This window comes from Salvelinus alpinus, chromosome 2, assembly GCF_045679555.1.
Source record: "Salvelinus alpinus chromosome 2, SLU_Salpinus.1, whole genome shotgun sequence".
Classification (NCBI taxonomy): Eukaryota; Metazoa; Chordata; class Actinopteri; order Salmoniformes; family Salmonidae; genus Salvelinus; species Salvelinus alpinus.
The window spans coordinates 76,543,177-76,563,343 of record NC_092087.1 but is presented as its reverse complement, the minus strand read 5'-3'; the positions used below and the strand labels follow the sequence as shown (position 1 = coordinate 76,563,343).

At 43.1% G+C, this 20,167-nt stretch overlaps 1 protein-coding gene across 5 annotated transcripts in view; it reads right to left on the bottom strand.

Moving 5' to 3' along the window:
- LOC139567772 (CREB-binding protein-like) overlaps positions 1-20,167 on the bottom strand; it is a 70,228-nt gene that overhangs the window by 41,229 nt on the left and 8,832 nt on the right. For all 5 annotated transcript variants that reach the window (XM_071389260.1, XM_071389257.1, XM_071389258.1 and 2 more), the window contains exon 2: positions 1,024-1,625. In XM_071389260.1, the coding sequence (XP_071245361.1) occupies positions 1,024-1,625 (602 nt within the window). The remainder of the gene's footprint in view (positions 1-1,023; positions 1,626-20,167) is intronic.

Sequence of the window (20,167 nt, the reverse complement as noted above, 5' to 3'; positions counted from 1 at the left end):
CCTCCCTCAGGCTGTCTCGTTGTGGTTGGTAACCAAGCCTACTACTGTTGTGTCGTCTGCAAACTTGAATGAGTTGGAGGCGTGCATGGCCATGCATGTCATGGGTGAACAGGGAGTACAGGAGGGGGCTGAGTATGCAACCTTGTGGGGCCCCAGTGTTGAGTATCAGCGAAGTGGAGATGTTTCCTACCTTCACCACCTGGGTGCAGCCCGTCAGGAAGTCCAGGCCCCAATTTCACAGGGCGGCGTTGAGATCCAGGGCCTCAAGCTTAAATTATGAGCTTGGAAGGTACTATGGTGTTGAATGCTGAGCTGTAGTCAATGAACAGCATTCTTACATAAGTATTCCTCTTGTCCAGATGGAATAGGGCAGTGTGCAGTGAGATGGCGATTGCATCGTCTGTGGACTTATTGGGGCGGTAGGCAAATTTAAGTGGGTCTAGGGTGACAGGTAAGGTGGAGGTGATATGATCCTTGACTAGTCTCTCAAAGCACTTCATGATGACAGAAGTGAGTGCTATGGGGCGATGGTAACTGAACTAAATGACTATTGTCTTCTTGGGTACAGAAACAATGGTGGCCATCTTGAAGCATATGGGGACAGCACACTGGGGTAGGGAGAGATTGAACATGTCCGTAAACACACCAGCCAGCTGGTCCGCACATGCTCTGAGGACGCGGCTAGGGATGCCGTCTGGGCATTAAGAGTTCTGCGGAGGGCATTTATTTGTTTCCGATTTAGTTCCCAGCAGTATCAGAGAGCTATCACCCAATCAGGATGGATCTGCTCTACACAGTGCCACAGTAACTAGCACCAAAGCTGAGAATTCCTGGATGATCCTGTACAAATGATGATTCAACACACACACACAGCAGAGCTATAAAGAGATATCGCTGCTCTCTGATTTGGCACATTCAAGACCTGTCTTTCTGTCGCAGACACACATTTCATACATGCCTCTCTATGACTAAGAGTGTAGTTTGTGTGTGTGTGTGTCTGAGTCTCTCATCCCTGTCACTCACCTTGTTCATGTTGCCCGCCTGCTGGGCTGCGGTGGCAACGTTCAGGGTGGCAGCGCCCACCTGCGGCCCGCCCTGCTGTGTGAGGGTCTCTGCCAGCGAGCTGCCCGCTCCTCCTTCTGGTGCTCCCTGCATGGCCTGGTACTGCCCCCGGCCTCGTCCACCTCCAGGACCCAGCCCCAGGCCTCCGTTTATCACCTGGCCCGGCTGGTGCTGCCCACCCTGGGCTAACATCCCGGCGTGGCCCCCTAGAGACTGGTTGAAGTTCTGTCCGGTCCCCGCTTTCGGCGACCCTTGACCCAAGGAGCTCTTCCCGTGTGCTGCACCCAACTGACCCCCAATGCCACCGGGCTGAGTCCCTCCTCCAGCACCCCCGGTGAGACCAGAGGCACTACCCACCCGGAGGAGTTCTGACAGCTGCTTGTGCTTGGCCACTGCGTCCGGGACCTTGGAGCCCAGAGGTCCAGGACCCCCAGGGTTGGCGTTACCCCCATTGGAGGGCATGGCGCCCCCCGTCATACCCCCCAAGCCAGAGCCTCCGTTGGGGATCAGCTCGTCTGGCAGGTCGTTCTCCAGGTCGTCCCATGATAAGGAGCCTAGATCCACTGTAGAAGAGGATGAGAGAGGGAGAGAGAAAAACAGGTTAATAATATGGAATGATAACAATCATGAAAATTCATGGGCAAATATTCCTGGCTGATATTGAAGTACAGTATCAGCCAGCCTATCGCAGACCTGCCAACCGTGAATCATTTTTATGAGAACCACTTCAGCGCAGTATCGGCACCCCCGGGCACAGCGACACCACACTGCTCAAATCATAGACAAAAGCACTTTTTTTGTCTAATAATGTGGTAGAAGATTGCTTCAGAAGGAATGGTAGGCTATAGACTTATGGGTACTTGGTAATTGGCTGCTCTTCAGGAGCTAACTAGAAATACATTTAAATGCACTGTCAGGGCTCTCACCAGGATTTTCTGACAAGGTGGTGTTGATGTAGGCCTAAGGTTGGGTAGGGGATAGGTCCGGGTGCATGTCAGTCAACTTCCCCTTAGGAAGTTGGAGCATTTTTGTTATCTGCCATTTCCTGAATTATATATTAAATTATATCAAACAATGTATCAAACACAGAAGTACTGTCTTTGACCCAAATTAAAATGAGGTGGTCTTAATGACACATTTTTCTAGGTTCAATTTAGGGGTAATGATTATTCTAATTAATAATTAATGTAGGTGCTTTTATGTGCATAGTCTAGTGAAAAAGTAAACTGGCTTCATTCTGTTTGGGGAGAAAATTCTAAATAATTAAATCACCGGAAGCAATTGTAGTAGCTTACTGTATGCTATTTGGAATATGAAACAACTGAACTAGCACTATATGAGCTAGTTTCACATCTACATCCCTGACCTAGTCTACCGTTCATTCAACATGCCTTATTGGTGAACTGACTGTTATGACATCTAGTATCACACCACTATGGTTGACATAAAGCTACATCAAGAGAACATATCAACAACTTATTAATTAACATAGGCCTACTAGTCTTTAACAGTATACCATAACTTTCTGTGAAGGACGGACCGGTATTTGCGGAAACAGCTCTCTGCCATGTCTGTTTCCATCCACGCAGCGGCGAAAAACTGAACTACCGCAACACCACACGTTTTCTTTCTCGAACATGCACTCGTGCCTACAACCGTTGAGATCACAGCATGTCCGGGAAAGAAAGTGTTCTTGCCTAGTTGACTAAACAACGCTGTAGCTAACAACGAAATAGTGGTTGTGCTTGACAAACAATTTTGGGGAAAATAGCAAACAGTTCGTTCTTCATTTTCCCGACCCTTTCCCCCCCCTCACACACCAGTGGTATCAACGGATGAAGTGGAGAGCTGCCATCCAGCTCGGGAGGAAGATAGAAAACCCTGCCCTGGTTTTTCCTGGTTCAATTGAAGTCAAAGAACTGAGCAGACCAGACCCAGCTGCTATCGCATTGATGTCTATGTGAGAGCCATCCCCTTAAGTAGACAGGAACTGACAATGTTTTCACAATGGTAAATAGGGATGCATGATATATCGGTGAACATATCGGAATCGGGCGATATTAGCTAAAAATGCCAACATCGGTATCGGCCCAATGTCTAGTTTAACCTCTCTAGGGTATGTGGAACGCTAGCGTCCCACCTGGCCAACATCCAGTGAGATTGCAGAGCGCCAAATTCAAATACAGAAATACTCATTATAAAAAATTCTGAAAACAAAACATATTTTACATAGGTTTAAAGATTAACTTCTTGTGAATCCAACCACGGTGTCAGATTTGAAAAATGCTTTACGGCGAAAGCATACCTTACGATTATTTGAGAACATGGCCCAGCAGACAAATCATTACAAACAGTAACCAGCCAAGTAGAAGAGTTAAACAAGTCAGAAATAGAGATAAAATTAATCACTTACCTTTGATGATCTTCATATGGTTGCCCTCAGAAGACATTCATTTACTCAATAAAATGTTCCTTTTGTTCAATAAAGTCTTTCTTTATATCCAAAAACCTCAGTTTTGTTAGCGCGTTTTCTTCAGTAATCCACAGGCTCAAACGCAGTCACAACATGCAGACAAAAACGACTTCCTGAATGGATTTTTCTCAGGTTTTCACCTGCCAAATCAGTTCTGTTATACTCAGACACTATTTTAACAGTTTTGGAAACTTTAGAGTGTTTTCTATCCAAATCTACCAGTTATATGCATATCATATCTTCTGGGCCCGAGTAGCAGGCAGTTTAATTTGGGCATGCTTTTCATCCAAAATTCCAAATGCTGCCCCCTACCCTAGAGAAGTTAACACCAGTGTGGAAAACCGATGTCAAAGCTGGCGTGCATACCTAAACTCAGCAAAATAAGAAACGTCCTCTCACGGTCAACTGCGTTTATTTCAGCAAACTTAACGTGTACATATTTGCATGAACATAACAAGATTCAACAACTGAGACAAACTGAACAAGTTCCACAGACATGTGACTAACAAAAATTGAATAATGTGTCCCTGAACAAAGGGGGGGGTCAGTGTCAGTGTCTGGCGTGGCCACCAGCTGAATTAAGTACTGCAGTGCATCTCCTCCTCATGGACTGCACCAGATTTGCCAGTTCTTGCTGTGAGATGTTACCCCACTCTTCCCCCAAAGCACCTGCAAGTTCCCAGACATTTCTGGGGGGAATGGCCCTAGCCCTCACCCTCCCAACCGACAGGTCCCAGACGTGCTCAATGGGATTGAGATCCGGGCTCTCCGCTGGCCATGGCTTTCTTGCAGGAAATCACGCAGAGCGAGCAGTATGGCTGGTGGCATTGTCATGCTGGACAACATACATAAATACTACTATGGAACACCGTTTGGTTCTTTGCGTGTCAAAAGATAGTCAAATAACACTATTTGACACTTCAAATAACACAGTTCTATGATAGAATGTTGTGTGTTCTGAATTTGCAAGTGCAAGCCAAGCACCACCACTAGTATCAGTAGCAGTGTCAAAGCTGTACCAAAAAGTCTGCAAACACTGGCCATGAATGATGTGTTTACAATACTGCATTGGTAAAGCATTACTTGTTTGACCGCAACTTCTGGGGTAGCGAACTAGCTTTAGCTTGGTACCTAGCTAGCACCAATACAACCAGCCAACATTGACAACCAACATTGACCAGTGGAAACTGCAGTCATTTTCATTATTCTTAGCAATGAATCCTTGTGAGTAAGTATTAGCTAGGTAGCCACTTGTTGTTCGCCTGTTAAAATTGAACTTCAGTTCATAAAAATAAATAGCTAGCCAGCTACTTAACCCTGTTGCCAAAAGCTAACGTTATAAGCAGCCAGCTAGCAACGCTCGACCGGACCGGGTTATGTGTTGTGAAGCTAGGCACAATAGTGGAATTTGCAGTTTGCCTTCAAAATAAAAGTATCTCTTTGAAAGTGATGCAGAAGGTTACAATTGGTGGAATCATGCCATATTAAGACTAGATCATGTTCAACAAGGTTGCAATGTGAAGCAATGAAATGGGGTATCAGTCTACTCGGTGACACCCACAGAACAACTGTGAAGAGTTTAAGCAAATATTAGCGTTATAGCTCTTATCGTGGGACTGTGACTGTGTGAAATCACCTCTCCAGTCAGCCTATTGTGTGTATTGACATTCATATTGCACTGTACACCAAAGGATTAACTAAGTATTGGGGATCAACTAAGTATTGGGGATCAATGAAACGGGGTATTAGTCTACTCAATACCCAATATATTTTTTCCCAACGTCCTCCTCAGAGTTATCAGACTCCAAAACATCCATGCAGTATTGTTTTTCCTCGGGAATAGTGTTCAATACACATAGGCTGACAATAAATGTGGCTAAATTCAGTTGTTTCAGAGTCCCGCAATAAGAGCTACAACGCTAATGTTCTCTGGGTGTCACTGAGTAGACGGATAGCCCAATTTCATTGATCCACAAACCATAGGTAAGGCTGTACAGTGAAATAAGTATTCCCCCAATGTAATACTGAAGTATAATAAATCCAGTGTGATTAACAGATTTGTCAAATTAACATATTGTCTAATTGTTGATTTAATATAACATTCCAACCTCGTTTAGCATGATCTATTCTATTATGGCATAATTCTACTATTTGTATTCAATGACATACTTGTATTTTGAAGGCTAACCGCAAAGTACACTGTTGTGGCTAATCCTTATTGTGGCTAGCTTCACATAGATGGGTCCGACCACCATTAAGCAAATAAGAACTGTTTTATAAATTATGGTTATTTTAGATGACACCTAGCTATATAGTTAGCTAGCTAACTATAGCTACAGAAACAGATGTCGTTTTGCTATGTTTTTGGGGAAAAACATTGTTTGCATCCATGAACTAGCTAGCTTATTTTTTTATGACATGCTGGGCCAATTGTGCGCCGCCCTATGTGACTCCCAATCACGGCCGGATGTGATACAGCCTGGATTCGAACCAGGGACTGTAGTGACGCCTCTTGCACGGAGACACAGTGCCTTAGACCGCTGCGTCCATGTGTGTGTGTTAACTATTTAACTGTACTAGAATGCTTAAAAAGGCCACAAATTCTAAATATCGGTATCGGTTGTTTTTGGCAAGGAAAATATTGGATATCGATATCGGCCAAAAATGTCATATCGGTGCATCACTAATAGTAGATGGCCTGAATGTACTATTATCATTTATCCACCATCTTTGATAGTACTACAACTACGGGGGGCGGGACGGAGCAGAGAGCTAAAGAGTTTTGTCCTCGCCCAAGTCCTCTGATTGGCTCAGCTCCAACTTCAGACACTTGAGTCAAAAACCACAATGTGCCATCTAGTCTATTTCTGTGTATTTTTCATACCAGTGTACTTTGACCTCAAATTGCGTGCAAGCATGGTACGCAAAACGCGTGCAAGTTGGCAGGTCTGCTATCGCTCCCAATTCCATCTCCCAGCCCCAGTCCATTCACCACACACTTGATTCCATCGCAACGTGCTAATGAGCTAATGTGCTAACTAGCTAGCGCTGCTTGGTGAGTCTACTGCTGATCCACACCACAGTGAAGAAGCAAAAAAGTAGGAGGACGGGAGGGATGAGGATGATATTTAAGAAGAGTGATAAATGAGGACGGTGTTGACAAACACAGTTAACAGCTAGACAGGCAGTGAAAATACAGCATCACTCGAGGGGGCAAGCGTATTTGGGTAACACTGTCAGGAAGCGTGTTTTGACAGTTAAACAGCCAGTGAAAATACATAATCACTGCATCACTCAATGTTGGTTCCCCATAGGGAAGGGAGAAGGGGGAAGAGTATTTGGGAAACATCGTTAGGAAGTGTGACTGGGAATTGTGGTGGAGGGAGACAATTGAAGACATGACAGGGGATGAGACTCAGTGGATACAACAAATGAACCCAAACAGAACTTGCTAATTAGATTTCTGCAGGGCTGTGGAAATTGACTTAAGGGTTAATAAAATGCAGTTATGGATTTTACCCAGTCTCAAAGCCGAATGGTTTAGATTGCTTGGAATGTTACGGCAGAAGCTCCGACCAATTGCGACCATGCCTGTGCAGATCAAAAAAAAAAAAAAAAATGTATTGCCGTCTTTGATGAAATTACCCTTTCATGTAAAAATAACAGAATACCCTGACAATTTAAAGCAAAACCACACTTTCTGAAGAAACCACTGTTTATCCTGCACCAGTGCTAGAGTTTCCTGAAGAGTGTTGCTGGTCAGGTTTCTTAGAAAACCCTTCAGAGCGCCTTCTCTTATCTTCTGATTTCTAGGAATTTACCCCGTCTTGGCGTAGCCTTGGCGTAGCCTCTAGCTTTCAGAAATCTGCATTGTTAACTCAACTCAAAAGAAGCCCAAATATTGAACAGAGCAGTAGCTGAGTTTATCTGTCTGGATCAAGTACAATTCTGTGACTTTGGTCATATCTACACTTCACACTTATGTGACTTCTATCAGAATACGTAGATCGCATTGAAAAGACGGGTCTAGACGCACAAAAGTTGCTTTGTGGTCTGATCTAGCTGACCAATTCAGGAGGTGGTCAGGGATGCACAGTGTGCAGATTTCTCAGTCGATGCAAATCAGGCTACCGAAAGCGCATACAGTGGGCGACGTCATCGGCACTCCTCCAACAAGTCTGCAGAAAACTTGTGTTTTGGGGCCGAGAGGTACCTTGTCATTATAACTTTGGAGGGAATACGTTCCTAGAGCGTGACGAACGTGTCTCGCTGGCATCATAAATGCTTGCCAGCTAGCTAATGGTGGTTTTGGAGAAGCGGCTTCTTCCTTGCTGAGCAGCCTTTCAGGTTATGTCGATATACAGTGGGGAGAACAAGTATTTGATACACTGCCGATTTTGCAGGTTTTCCTACTTACAAAGCATGTAGAGGTCTGTAATTTTTATCATAGGTACACTTCAACTGTGAGAGACGGAATCTAAAACAAAAATCCAGAAAATCACATTGTATGATTTTTAAGTAATTAATTTCCATTTTATTGCATGACATAAGTATTTGATCATCTACCAACCAGTAAGAATTCCGGCTCTCACAGACCTGTTAGTTTTTCTTTAAGAAGCCCTCCTGTTCTCCACTCATTACCTGTATTAACTGCACTTGTTTGAACTCGTTACCTGTTTAAAAGACACCTGTCCACACACTCAATCAAGCAGACTCCAACCTCTCCACAATGGCCAAGACCAGAGAGCTGTGTAAGGACATCAGTGTTAAATTGTAGACCTCTACAAGGCTGGGATGGGCTACAGGACAATAGGCAAGCAGCTTGGTGAGAAGGCAACAACTGTTGGTGCAATTATTAGAAAATGGAAGAAGTTCAAGATGACGGTCAATCACCCTCGGTCTGGGGCTCCATGCAAGATCTCACCTCGTGGGGCATCAATGATCATGAGGAAGGTGAGGGATCAGCCCAGAACTACACGGCAGGACCTGGTCAATGACCTGAAGAGAGCTGGGACCACAGTCTCAAAGAAAACCATTAGTAACACACTACGCCGTCATGGATTAAAATCCTGCAGCGCACACAAGGTCCCCCTGCTCAAGCCAGCGCAAGTCCAGGCCCGTCTGAAGTTTGCCAATGACCATCTGGATGATCCAGAGGAGGAATGGGAGAAGGTCATGTGGTCTGATGAGACAAAAATAGAGCTTTTTGGTCTAAACTCCACTCGCCGTGTTTGGAGGAAGAAGAAGGATGAGTACAACCCCAAGAACACCATCCCAGCCGTGAAGCATGGAGGTGGAAACATCATTCTTTGGGGATGCTTTTATGCAAAGGGGACAGGACGACTGCACCGTATTGAGGGGAGGATGGATGGGGCCATGTATCGCGAGATCTTGGCCAACAACCTCCTTCCCTCAGTAAGAGCATTGAAGATGGGTCGTGGCTGGGTCTTCCAGCATGACAACAACCCGAAACACACAGCCAGGGCAACTAAGGAGTGGCTCCGTAAGAAGCATCTCAAGGTCCTGGAGTGGCCTAGCCAGTCTCCAGACCTGAACTCAATAGAAAATCTTTGGAGGGAGCTGAAAGTCCGTATTGCCCAGCGACAGCCCCGAAACCTGAAGGATCTGGAGAACGTCTGTATGGAGGTGTGGGCCTTAACCCCTGCTGCAGTGTGTGCAAACCTGGTCAAGAACTACAGGAAACGTATGATCTCTGTATTTGCAAACAAAGGTTTCTGTACCAAATATTAAGTTCTGCTTTTCTGATGTATCAAATACTTATGTCATGCAATAATATGCAAATTAATTACTTAAAAATCATACAATGTGATTTTCTGGATTTTTGTTTTAGATTCCGTCTCTCACAGTTGAAGTGTACCTATGATAAAAATTACAGACCTCTACATGCTTTGTAAGTAGGAAAACCTGCAAAATCAGCAGTGTATCAAATACTTGTTCTCCCCACTGTAGGACTTGTTTTACTGTGGATATAAATACTTTTGTACCTGTTTCCTCCAGCATCTTCACATGGTCCTTTGCTGTTGTTCTGGAATTGATTTGCCTTTTTCGCACCAAAGTACGTTCATCTCTAAGAGACAGAACGCGTCTCCTTCCTGAGCGGTATGACGGCTGCATGGTCCCATGGTGTTTATACTTGCGTACTATTGTTTGTACAGATGAACGTGGTACCTTCAGGCATTTGGAAATTGCTCCCGAGGATGAACCAGACTTGGAGGGCTACAATCTTTTACTGAGGTCTTGGCTGATTTATTTTGATTTTCCCATGATGTTAAGCAAAGAAGCACTGAGTTTTAAGGTAGGCCTTAGTGTATGTAAACTTCTGACCCACTGGAATTATGATACAGTCAATTCTAAGTGAAATAATCTGTCTAAACAATTGTTGGAAAGATTACTTGTGTCATGCACAAAGTAGATGTCCAAACCAACTTGTCAAAACTATATTTTGTTAACAAGACATTTGTGGAGTGGTTGAAAAACTAGATTTAATGACTCCAACCTAAGTGTATGTAAATATCCGAATTCAACTGTAGCCCTGGCTCTCCCACTTCCTCAATATCACTCCCTCCTTTTCTAATCACTGTCTTTCCCTCTAGTTCTCTCCCTCCAGCTCTTCCTTCTTTCACTTGCTCTCACCAGCACTTCTCCCTCTCTTTCAGCTCTTAAGGTTCTCTGCTCTTAGTCACTTGCTCTCACCACTACTTCTCCCTCTAGGTTCTTCACTCGCTTAGTGGCTGAGGCCAGCAGTGAGTGGCACAGTTTTCTGTCAGAGCCAGGCGCCTTCACACACACAATGTCCCGGTCAGTCAATCACCAAGTCAAGCATGGCTTATTTTCACAGCCGTTGTGAGCCGAGCACACACACACACACTCCTTCTCCTCCCTCTTAAACACACACACAGACTACTTTCTGTCCCCTCAGATACACACACGCATGTACACACCTCTGCCATCCTTTGAGCAGCAGGGAGCTGGCGATGGGATCTGTGCTGACTTTATATTTCCTGGCTGGAGTAGATTGCAAGAGCACGAAATAGAGCAAGAAGAGTGTCCATTTCAACACAACGGGGCCAATGACCCAACTAAACCAGATGTCAAAACTTGGAGACTAGCAAAACTAGGCTATTCAGGAACCACCCTTCCTTCTCCAAAACCATTCACCCAAATGAAAAGTGCTTCTCAGGTATTCAGAGGGGACTTCAACTTGATGGATGAACAAGGCATATTTGCTTGGGGTGAGAATTTGGGGTATTTTCTATTAGAGCTGAGACAATAAACCGAAAATTACTGACACTGACATTGCCATCCTCTTACTGAAGCAAAATGCTTAAGTCGGTATTTTCCGGTGATTTTGCTACACAACGTTCCTGTAGATTGACCAATGGTTTAAGAACAACAGTAATATACGCATTGTGTTGATTCCTGCTATGAAATATCTGCCTGTTTCGTTTTGCTGTTGGCTGCTGACTCTCACTCCCTCCCCCCACTGACACAGAGGGAGAGATGCATTCTGAGAAGCACAAGCAAATGACCATTACTCAAAATACTATTGCAGGAAAAAGTTTTTAAAGCAACTACTGTTGTTCTAGTCACAGCTTTCTGTGAGTATATCATGCATGTCTCACCTCTTAATATCCAGTTTGTGGCACCACTTCTCAACCGGAGTAGGCTGTAGTGCGCCATTTGCGGTAAATAGACCGACATCAAGAAGCCTAGGCCTAGCACTGGAAGGTTTTTGTAGGACATTGTGTTTTAAATTCACACTTCTTCAGGTGTTGAATAATATATCCTATATAGGCCAATATGCACAAAGATGTTGGCAAACTCTCTGAAGAGTCAAAAATAAATCTGATAATTCTGGATCATATTTTGACAGGTTGCACATTGAAAAATCAATCATACATTTCTTGGCTATGTTAGATGAAATAGCTTAGTTGTTGATAGGCTACCATCTCAGTTGTCTTACTTGGCACTAGAGGTCGACCGATTATGATTTTTCAACGCCAATACCGATTATTGGAGGACCAAAAAAGCCGATACCGATTAATCTGACGATTTTTAAAATGTATTTGTAATAATGACAATTACAACAATACTGAATGAACACTTATTTGAACTTAATATAATACATCAATAAAATCAATTTCAAATAAATAATGAAACATGTTCAATTTGGTTTAACCTGTTATGGCTGCAGCCCGACGTCATCCCGACGCCGGTACACCTATGACAACATCCAGCTCAAGTGCACGGCGCGAAATTCAAAATCTATTTTTTTTAAATATTTAACTTTCACACATTAACAAGTCCAATACAGCATTTGAAAGATAAACATCTTGTCAATCCAGCCAACATGTCCGATTTTTTTAATGTTTTACAGCGAAAACACCACATATATTTATGTTAGTTCACCACCAAATACAAAAGACAGACAGACATTTTTCACAGCAACGGTAGCATGCAAGTAGCATGCACAAAGCTAACCTAACTAACCTAGAACCAACCTAAATAACCTAGAAAAAACTCCCTCAGATGACAGTCCTATAACATGTTACACAATAAATCTATGTTTTGTTCGAAAAATGTGCATATTTTAGCTATAAATCAGTTTTACATTACTGCTACCATCATAGCCACCATCACAGCTAGTCAGAAATCGCACGGGAGTAGCCAGAGAAAATACAGACACCAACGTCAACTACTAATTACACATCATAAAACATTTCAGAACAATATATGGTGGATAGCTAATGAAAGAATAAGATCTTGTGAACAGAGCCAATATTTCCGATTTTTGAAGTGTTTTACAGCGAAAACACAATATATCGTTATATTAGCTTACTACAATAGCTAGCACACAGTAGCATTGATTCTAGTCAAACGGTAGCATAGCACAGTTCGACAGATATATGAAAAAGCATCATAAATTGGGTTCTTATCTTTGTTGATATTCCATCAGAATGTTCTCCAAGGGGTCCTTTGTTCAGAAATGTCTTTATTTCGATCCAGAACGAACAATTTCCCTCTTGAATTAGCAAGCACACTGGCAGTGCGACGCTAACCTCTCCATCTTGAAAAAATTCTTGCGTCGCATCACGTCTAAAGTCCAGAATACATTTCAATAATATAATTAAAGTATATTGAAAAAACATACTTTAGGATGATATTGTGACATGTATCAAATAAAATCGAAGCCAGAGATCATATTCACCTATAACGACGGTTTTCCAGGAGGCTACTCCAGATCCAACTTCGCGCCTTCCAAAAAAAATTAAGTGCGCACTTCTCACTCCAAGATGTTGTATACAATCCCTGACCGAGATAATCAAGTGATTTCTTCTCTCACTTCCGCATGACACCCAGAGGAAGGCGTATGACGTGTTTCTACAGTCCTAAGTGACATGCCCTTTTATAGACAAGGGCTTGAAAAGCGACATCGATTTTGGAAGTCTCACTTCCGGATAGGAAATGGGCTGTAAAAATTGTTCTGTTCCACTTAAGAGAAATAATTAAAACGGTTTTAGAAACTAGAGACTGTTTTCTATCCAATAGTAATAATAATATGCATATTGTAAGAGCAAAAATTGATTAAGAGGCCGTTTGAAAATTTGCACATATTTTCCAGTTTTTCAATACGCCCCCTGCAGCCATAACAGGTTTTAAATAATGCAAAAACAATGTTTTGGAGAAGAATGTAGAAGTGCAATATGTGCCATGTAAGAAAGCTAAAGTTTAAGTTCCTTGCTCAGAACATGAGAACATATGAAAGCTGGTGGTTCCTTTTAACATGAGTCTTCAATATTCCCAGGTAAGAAGTTTTAGGTTGTAGTTATTATAGGAATTATAGGACTCTCTCTCTATACCATTTGTATTTCATATACCTTTCACTATTGGATGTTCTTATAGGCACTTTAGTATTGCCAGTGGAACAGTATAGCTTCCATCCCTCTCTTCGCCGCTACCTGGGCTCGAACCAGGAACACCGACAACAGCCACCCTCGAAGCATCGTTACCCATCGCTATCCAAAAGCCGCAGCCCTTGCAGAGTAAGGGGAACAACTACTCCAAGTCTCAGAGCGAGTGACGTTTCAAACGCTATTAGCGCGGACCCCGCTAACTAGCTAGCCATTTCACATCGGTTACACCAGCCTAATCTCGGGAGTTGATAGGCTTGAATTCATAAACAGCAGAGCTGCTGGCAAAACGCACAAAAGTGCTGTTTGAATGAATGCTTACGAGCCTGCTGGTGCCCACCATCGCTCAGTCAGACTGCTCTACCAAATCAGACTTAATTATAACATAATAACACACAGAAATACAAGCCGTAGGTCATTAATATGGTCGAATCCAGAAACGATCATCTCGAAAACAAAACAATTATTCTTTCAGTGAAATATGGAACCGTTCCATATTTTATCTAACGGGTGGCATCCATCAGTCTAAATATTCCTGTTACATTGCACAACCTTCAATGTTATGTCATAATTACGTAAAATTCTGGCAAATTAGTTCGCAATGAGCCAGGCGACCAAAACTGTTGCATATACCCTGACTCTGCGTGCAATGAACGCAAGAGAAGTGACACAATTTCACCTGGTTAATATTGCCTGCTAACCTGGATTTCTTTTAGCTAAATACGCAGGTTTAAAAATATATACTTCTGTGTATTGATTTTAAGAAAGGCATTGATGTTTAGGTACACGTTGGAGCAACGACAGTCCTTTTTCGCGAATGCGCACTGCATCGATTATATGCAACGCAGGACATGCTAGATAAACTAGTAATATCATCAACCATATGTAGTTATAACTAGTGATTATGATTGTTTGAGTTTTTATAAGATAAGTTTAATGCTAGCTAGCAACTTACCTTGGCTTCTTACTGCATTTGCGTAACAGGCCGGCTCCTCGTGAGGCAGGTGGTTAGAGCGTTGGACTAGTTAACCTCTTGACGCGAGGGGTCAGATTTTTTATTTATTTTTATAAATAATGTTCCCAAGGTAAACGGACTATTTCTCAGGCCCAGTCGTATAATATGCATATAATTTACAGATTGGGATAGAAAACACTCCAAAGTTTCCAAAACTGTCAAAATATTGTCTGTGTTTATAACAAAACTGATTCTGCAGGCGAAAACCGGAGAAAATCGAACCCGGAAGTGATTTTTTTTATTTATCTGTGTTTCCTGGCCCGTCTTTCTTCCATTTAAAGGGGTATCAACCAGATTCCTTTTCCAATGGCTTCCTCAGGCTGTGACCAGGCTTTAGACATAGTTTCAGGCTTTTATTTTGAAAAAATTGCGAGATTTTTCAAAACTAGTCAGGTGTCCTCTGATTAGTTCCTGCGCGCAAGAGGGTAGCTCTCCATTTTCTTTTTCTCTCTTATTGAATAGGTTACGGTCCGGTTGAAATATTATCGATTATGTTTGTTAAAAACAACCTGAGGATTGATTATAAAAAAAAATTGACATGTTTCTACGACCATTACGGATACTTTTTGGAATTTATCGAACGGAGCGAGGCTTTGGTTTTCTGAACATAACGTGCAACCCAAATGGCGTTTTTTTATTTATAAAAGTACTATTTATCGAACAAAAATAACATTTCTTGTGTAACGGAGTCTCGTGAGTGCAAATATCCGAAGATGATCAAAGGTAAGCGATTAATTTTATTGCTTTTCTGACTTTCGTGACCATGCTAATTTGGGGCTAGCTGTTCTAGCATTGATTGATACACAAAAGCTTGGCTTTCTTTCGCTGTAAAGCATATTTTCTAAATCTGACACGATAGGTGGATTAACAACAAGCTACGCTGTGTTTTGGCATATTTCACTTGTGATTGCATGATTATAAATATTTTTAGTAATATTTTGCACCCTGCAATTCAGCGGTTGTTTAGGAAAATGATCCGTAAAAGGGATCCGTAGCGCAGAGAAGTTAACTGTGAGGTTGCAAGATTGAATCCCTGAGCTGAGGTAAAAATCTGAACAAGGTAGTTAACCCACCGTTCCTAGGCCGTCATTGAAAATAACAATGTGTTCTTAACTGACTTGCCTAGTTAAATAAAGGTGTAAAAAACAAAACAAACATTTGATTAAAAAAAAACACATTTAAAACCGGCAAAATCTGCGTCCAAAATTACCGATTTTCGATTGTTATGAAAACTTTAAAATCGGCCCTAATTAAAAATCGGCAGATACTTTTACTACAGGAATTGTGAGGATAATGCACGTTACTGTTTCACCAAATCATTGTTTTAATAGCCTGTAAAAATAGGACGTTTGGACTGAGGTGAGCGTGTAATGTGACCAACTAAAAATGTAACTTGCGGCACGTTAAAGGGTTGCAAAATGCAAATAAATGTTCAGTCAGGAGTTCAGTGTGGTCCTGTGTGGCTCAGTCGGTAGAGCATGGCACTTGCAACGCCAAGCGTCGTGGGTTCGATTCCCGCTGGGGCCACCCATATGTAAAAGTAGTGGCCCCAGCCGACTTGTAAGTCGCTTTGGACAAAAGCGTCTGCTAAATGGGATATATTATTATTATTATATTATTAGGAGCCCTGGAAGACAACTGTCGTTATCAGATAGTACGCGATGCAAGAACTGTTCAAATTTTCTTTAGCGATAGTTTCTTACGCCTCATCACGCCATCCATGTCCACTTTCATTCATCCCACCCTCTCTCTTTTCAAGTTGAGAACTGACAGATGTGAGTGGGAGACGCAAAAATTGCAATATCTGCTAATGGGGACAGATTGGTATATAATGAGAAGAAACCGTGAAGCTTAAATATAAACTGCTTAAAAGGTGTGAAGTGATTGCAGACTGGCATTTAAAACTGCCAATTACGCTGTAATATGGGCCAGGCTCAGCCGGCGCAAAAAGACGCTGTCATAAGTGCTTTCCTGGGGGTGGGTGGGTGACAACCCAGTTGTCCCCCTCCTCGGAGGTTCCATTACTAAGTGAGTCATGAGTGTGTGTGACGGGTGGGCCCTAAACGTGCCATTTGGAGAGCAGGGAACTTACTGACGGAGGGCTCCTCTCATTAAAGCAGTGGAATGGAATATCACGCTAGTCATAGAGTCTGCCCCAGTATCTGCGCGTTAGAGATTTTGACGATGAGTATGACACGTCTCAGATTCAAACTCCCATTAGACAGCTCTGCAAGCATTATGTCAAAATAAGTTTGTTACTCACCAAATATGGATGAGCAACCATCTTCATTGACTCCCATTACGCTATGTACTTCCAAAAAGTCTAAATACAAATGTACAAGCAACTGAATAAAATCCGATTCGGCACTTTCGTTACGGCCACCTACAGGTGGAAAGTCTAAAACAGCTCGATACATTGGAAGTGCCGATTTTTCCTTTTTTTGGAAGTACATAGCTACCGACTGTAACGGAGTAAATTAAGACAGTTGATCATTGAAACTCAAATGTTGGTGAGTAACAAACGTATTTTGACAGAGCTGTCTAATGGCAGTTTGAGCTTCCTAGGCAAGGAAACACGTCATACTCATCTAAATCTCTAACGCACAGATATTGGGGCAAGTAGAGGCATAATACTTGCCAGGAACCTCACGATACGATATCACAATACTTAAGTGCCGATACGATATGTATTGCGATTTTCAGGATTCTATGTCTTGCAATTAGATACGGTGATTTTAATACGATTTGATGTTCCAAATATATTGATCACTGACTATAGAAAACATTAGGAACTAGGGATGCACGATATAGTTGGAGAACATATCGGAATCGGACGATATTAGCTAACAATGCCAACATCGGCATCAGCCCGATGTCTAGTTTAACACCGATGTGCAAAACTGATGTCAAAGCTGACGTGCATACCTATATAAATGTAGGTAGATGACGTAATGATGCCACGAAAAATACTGCGCTACACGTGGACATAGGTAAATGCCAACAAAATAACTTGTGTGTTTCAACTATATAACTGTACAAGAATGCTTAAAAGGCCGCTAAAATGTTAAATATCGGATTCAGGTTTTTTGGCAAGGAATATATTGGATATCGGCCAAAAATGTAACCTCGGTGCATCCCTATTAGGAACACAGAACATGAGAACATATGAAAGCTGGTTGTTCCTTTTAACACAAGTCTTCAATATTCCCAGGTAAGAAGGTTTAAGTTGTAGTTATTATAGGACTATTTCTCTCTATACCATTTGTAATTCATATAGCTTTCACTATTGGATGCTCTAATAGGTACTTTAGTATTGCCAGCCTAATCTCGGGAGTTGATAGGCTTGAAGTCATAAACAGCGCAATGCTTGAAGCACAGCGAAGAGCTGCTGGCAAATGGAGGAAAGTGCTGTTTGAATGAATGCTTACGAGCCTGCTGCTGCCTACCACCGCTCAGTCAGACTGCTCTATCAAATCATAAATTATAATACACTGCTTCAAAAAATAAAGGGAACACCTAAACAACACAATGTAACTCCAAGTCAATCACACTTCTGTGAAATCAAACTGTCCACTTAGGCAGCAACACTGATTGACAATAAATTTCACATGCTGTTGTGCAAATGGAATAGACTACAGGTGGAAATTATAGGCAATTAGCAAGACACCCCCAATAAAGGAGTGGTTCTGCAGGGGGTGACCACAGACCACTTCTCAGTTCCTATGCTTCCTGGCTGATGTTTTGGTCACTTTTGAATGCTGGCGGTGCTTTCACTCTAGTGGTAGCATGAGACGGAGTCTACAACCCACACAAGTGGCTCAGGTAGTGCAGCTCATCCAGGATGGCACATCAATGCGAGCTGTGGCAAGAAGGTTTGCTGTGTCTGTCAGCGTAGTGTCCAGAGCATGGAGGCGCTACCAGGAGACAGGCCAGTACATCAGGAGACGTGGAGGAGGCCGTAGGAGGGCAACAACCCAGCAGCAGGACCGCTACCTCCGCCTTTGAGCAGGAGGAGCACTGCCAGAGCCCTGCAAAATGACCTCCAGCAGGCCACAACTGTGCATGTGTCTGCTCAAACGGTCAGAAACAGACTCCATGAGGGTGGTATGAGGGCCCGACGTCCACAGGTGGGGGTTGTGCTTACAGCCCAACACCGTGCAGGACGTTTGGCATTTGCCAGAGAACACCAAGATTGGCAAATTTGCCACTGGTGCCCTGTGCTCTTCACAGATGAAAGCAGGTTCACACAGAGCACGTGACAGACGTGACAGAGTCTGGAGACGCCGTGGAGAACGTTCTGCTGCCTGCAACATCCTCCAGCATGACCAGTTTGGCGGTGGGTCAGTCATGGTGTGGGGTGGCATTTCTTTGGGGGGGGCCGCACAGCCCTCCATGTGCTCGCCAGAGGTAGCCTGACTGCCATTAGGTACCGAGATGAGGTCCCTGGGTTCCTCCTAATGCAAGACAATGCTAGACCTCATGTGGCTGGAGTGTGTCAGCAGTTCCTGCAAGAGGAAGGCATTGATGCTATGGACTGGCCCGCCCGTTCTCCAGACCTGAATCCAATTGAGCACATCTGGGACATCATGTCTTGCTCCATCCACCAACGCCACGTTGCACCACAGACTGTCCAGGAGTTGGCGGATGCTTTAGTCCAGGTCTGGGAGGAGATCCCTCAGGAGACCATCCGCCAACTCATCAGGAGCATGCCCAGGCATTGTAGGGAGGTCATACAGGCACGTAGAGGACACACACACTACTGAGCCTCATTTTGACTTGTTTTAAGGACATTACATCAAAGTTGGATCAGCCTGTAGTGTGGTTTTCCACTTTAATTTTGAGTGTGACTCCAAATCCAGACCTCCATGGGTTGATAAATTTGATTTCCATTGATAATTTGTGTGATTTTGTTGTCAGCACATTCAACTATGTAAAGAAAAAAGTATTTAATAAGAATATTTCATTCATTCAGATCTAGGATGTGTTATTTTAGTGTTCCCTTTATTTTTTTGAGCAGTGTATAATAACTAGAGGTCGACCTGGACATGACACAGGGATTCCGTGGCCACATCATCACGTGATAACTTTTTTTACTTTGCACAAGTTGGGACAGGAGCTCCTCAAGAGGAAGCTGACGATGGTAGGAACAGTACAAAAATTTAACAAGTCAGAGCTCCCACCTCAGCTGTTGAATACACGTAACAGGCCTATCAATTCCTCGAAGTTCGCATTCAAGGCTGACATGTCCGTAGTGTCCTACGTGCCAAAGGCAAAAATGTGGTACTCATGAATACGCTGCAAAGGGATGGGAGAATCTGTGGCCAGGAATATCAAAAACCAGAAATAATAATGATAACAATGCCACAAAAGGAGGGGTGGACAATTTAGACAAGCTGGTGACTGGCTACAGCTGCAAAAGAAGAACCCTATGCTGGCCACTTGTGATTACCTTCAACATCTTGGACATCTCAACGTACAACACGTTTGTCATCTAGATGGCGTTGAACCCAGATTGGAACAGAGGGAAGCTCCAGAGGAGAAAGCTCTTTCTTGAAGAGCTGGTCATGGCATTGGTAAGACCTCAAATCCAGAGGAAACATATCCCAAGGAACCCAGCTTCTGCAGCCATTGTGAGTAGGATTCATGGATGCTGGTGCACCATCCGCCCGACCCACAGAACCAACA